General features: G+C 35.5%; 1 protein-coding gene across 3 annotated transcripts in view; it reads right to left on the bottom strand.

The window, feature by feature from the left end:
- Positions 1 to 3,068, bottom strand: part of crlf1a (cytokine receptor-like factor 1a) — a 21,206-nt gene that overhangs the window by 10,442 nt on the left and 7,696 nt on the right. For all 3 annotated transcript variants that reach the window (XM_024269908.2, XM_024269823.2, XM_024269741.2), the window contains exon 3: positions 1,619 to 1,748. In XM_024269908.2, the coding sequence (XP_024125676.1) occupies positions 1,619 to 1,748 (130 nt within the window). The remainder of the gene's footprint in view (positions 1 to 1,618; positions 1,749 to 3,068) is intronic.

Raw genomic sequence — 3,068 nt, 5'->3', positions numbered from 1 at the left:
AAATTAAAATTAAAGCAAAAAATACATCTCACAAAAATAAACTTTTGTTGAAACCAGGTTTCATGAAAAAGAAACAGAGTTAAAATTGTCTATTGATGGAATAAAAATAGAAAATATAGCCCAGATTGAATTCTTTGGGATGAAAATCAGTCACAGAAACCTTAAGTATAATATGTAAAGCTATAATATATTTGGGTTGAATAGCGTATTTTTTTTCTGGCAAATCGATGTAAATTATTCACTTATTCTCTCTTATCTAAGTTATTGTGAAGAAGTGTGGGGTAATAAATATAAAATTAATAATATAAGGTTATTATGTTTATTGGAAAATCAAATTATTCAAACAATGAATAAAGTATGGTGAGACAAAGTACAAATTTATTATTCACCAAGTCTTGTCTTTTAAAATTTAAAGACTCAAACTTTTCAAGCAGAGTAAAAATAAAAAATAAAGCAATTTTAAAGAAGATTATTGGTGTGATGATCCAAAATCAGAACAAAACCAAACATAGAATTTAGAAGTTCTAAATATATTTGTACCAAAATTATTGTGAATTTCAGATTAGAAGAGTAGAGATGAAATAGTCAGTTTGGGATAAAGAAATACTTTTGTCAACTTTAAATCTGGATTAATATGAAATATTATACTTTTTTTCTACTGTAAATAAAAAAATGTAAATCATGTAAACAGAAACATACAGTATATATCTTGCAAAAGTGTCCCCTGTGAGACCGGCTTTTATTCAATCAAAGACAGCATTTTGATGGCTAATGGGTTCATTTTGCAGTAAAATTCAGTCACAAAATAATGCCAGATGACTATTTCAATATTGACTGAAATGATGAGAACATTGTATTATGACCTGATTAGCACTGGCTGTGAATGTTTTTAGTTCTCTTTGAAAAATCATCAAATCTCCACATACCAAAAATCCTCTTCGCTTTCATGCGGATCATTTTCCTGGAGACACGAGAACCTTTCTGTGTTTGCTCAATAATCTGTGTTCAAACCAGCTTTACTAATTCATAGCTCGGTTTCTTTTCCCCTCCACCAGGAAATCGTTTGTCTTTTTCTGCAGTCGTCTTCTCACTCGGCTGCTTGCGCCATCCTCAGATACATTTAGAATCCACCCCAAAAATGTCATGTTAGATTCCTCACCAGAATATTCTTTGCCATTTGCCACCGCAGGAAGTTAAAAGGCTAAATCAAATGAGCGTTTCTCGGTGTCTAATGTTGTCAGATTGGGCAGTTTTCTGCTCAAATTGGGTGGTTTTTCGCCCAATCTGGCAACACTGCCAACATCTGCACAACTGTGCATGGGGGAGGGTTCACATAAATTGAAGTTTTGTCAACATAAAGCCAGATTATTATTATTATTATTATTATTTTTTTTTAGTAAATGCAAACTTTATTTGTAGGGTCAGTTACCATCTTGTTGTCTCCTAAATAACACAAAGGGCTTCAAAGTACACGGAACAGACATGGAAGTTCATAAGTTCATTTTATAAATGATTTAAGAGCAACCTAAAGAAGAACACGAGGAAGATTATTTTAAAGATGTCTGCAATCTGTGTGATCAGAACAGCTTGTTACAGCCCTGTGTGTGCGTGTCATTACCTGAGTTTGTACTTCAGTTTGTACTTCGTACTGATATTAGTCTCCCCTCTTCCTCCAGGAGCCCAGCTGCAGGTCAGGTCTTTGGTGTTCCTGGACCAGCAGGTGAGGTTGACTGGTTTTTCTGGAGGCACTGGGGTAAAATGAAGGAGTAAAGAGCGCAGATGGAGAAAATGAAAAAAAAATCAAGGTTACTGCAAGTAAGAAGCAACCATCAGTCATTGAGTGTAATTCACCCAGCAGTGCTGTTCCTCCTCCAAGGAGGTTTTCTTAATTTGTCTGTGCGTGTGAGAGTAAATGTGAAAGATGGGATTCCCGCCAGCCGTCCTCATCTCTCAGAACACAGGGTCCTCACCGCCAGTGTCCAACAGAGATTATTAGGGCTGCTGCGAGAAAGAACGCACAAACTCTCTTCGCATGTCATTCAGTGCCGTTTGTCTTCTCGTCACCTCTCACACTCTCATATTTCCCTCTGCAGCAACAGACACGAGCAGACAGTTTTCTTCTTCACCGCCATCCGTCACGAATATTAAAATGTCTGCGCTCTAGCACTAGCTTATCCTCATTTCCCATTTTTCCTTTGAAAAGCAGATACAAATCATAAATTCATTAATACTATCCACACATTGGTGATTTTGACGTTTTTAACATGTTCTTGTAAATCTGGGCGATAAATCCATTGTATTGATTAATTTGAATTTGCTATTTTAGATTATTTATTTTTGGGAAAGTTTAGATTTTATTTTCCCAGGTTTCTGCTGTCTCGCGCACAAAACAAACAAAACAGCTTGTTTTGAAACGAGAACAAACGCCGCGTGAAGTGCCCTCTACACCTCGTAATTTCTGCTTATCCGTGTAGCGTTTGGCTGATGAAGCAGCGGGACGTGTGATGATTGTTAGCAGGATCCAGACAGAACAAGAGTTTAATAAAAGTGTTGATTCCGAGACAGCTGTGTTTTCACACACTGAGCTGTTGTGTGTTGCCTGTAAACCAGTTTAAAGTTAACAATATTTTTACTACGTGAATTTAAGGCGTGGTGGATAATACATCAAAATTAATTCATAGGATATTCATAAAAAAACTGAATTTCATAAATATAATGACAGACATGATTCCAGTTTGTATGGAACTTTATTAGTATACTTTGTAAAATAACAGAGCCGGTGTTGAGCTGAAAAAAGCCCCCCACTATGACAGCTCTGCATCTTTACTGTCAATGACATCATGGCAAGAAACACATATTTAAGCACCAGCTGGGTTCTGTTATTTGGAATTTTTGCCTTTTTTAAAAAAACTTTTTTTTTTTTTGCTTTTTAAAAAAAAGTAAAAGCAGGGAGAAAAAAATTAAATACAACCAAATTTGGAATAAAAAAATAGATTTGATGTTTTATCCATATCAATATGCCCAGCCCTTTGTTCTTGTGACATTTTTCTGAGGATGGAGGCCATATT

Source organism: Oryzias melastigma, linkage group LG22 (genome assembly GCF_002922805.2).
Source record: "Oryzias melastigma strain HK-1 linkage group LG22, ASM292280v2, whole genome shotgun sequence".
In the NCBI taxonomy this organism is placed as follows: domain Eukaryota; kingdom Metazoa; phylum Chordata; class Actinopteri; order Beloniformes; family Adrianichthyidae; genus Oryzias; species Oryzias melastigma.
Note: the sequence above shows the minus strand (reverse complement) of the source record. Positions and strands in the feature narration are given on the sequence as shown.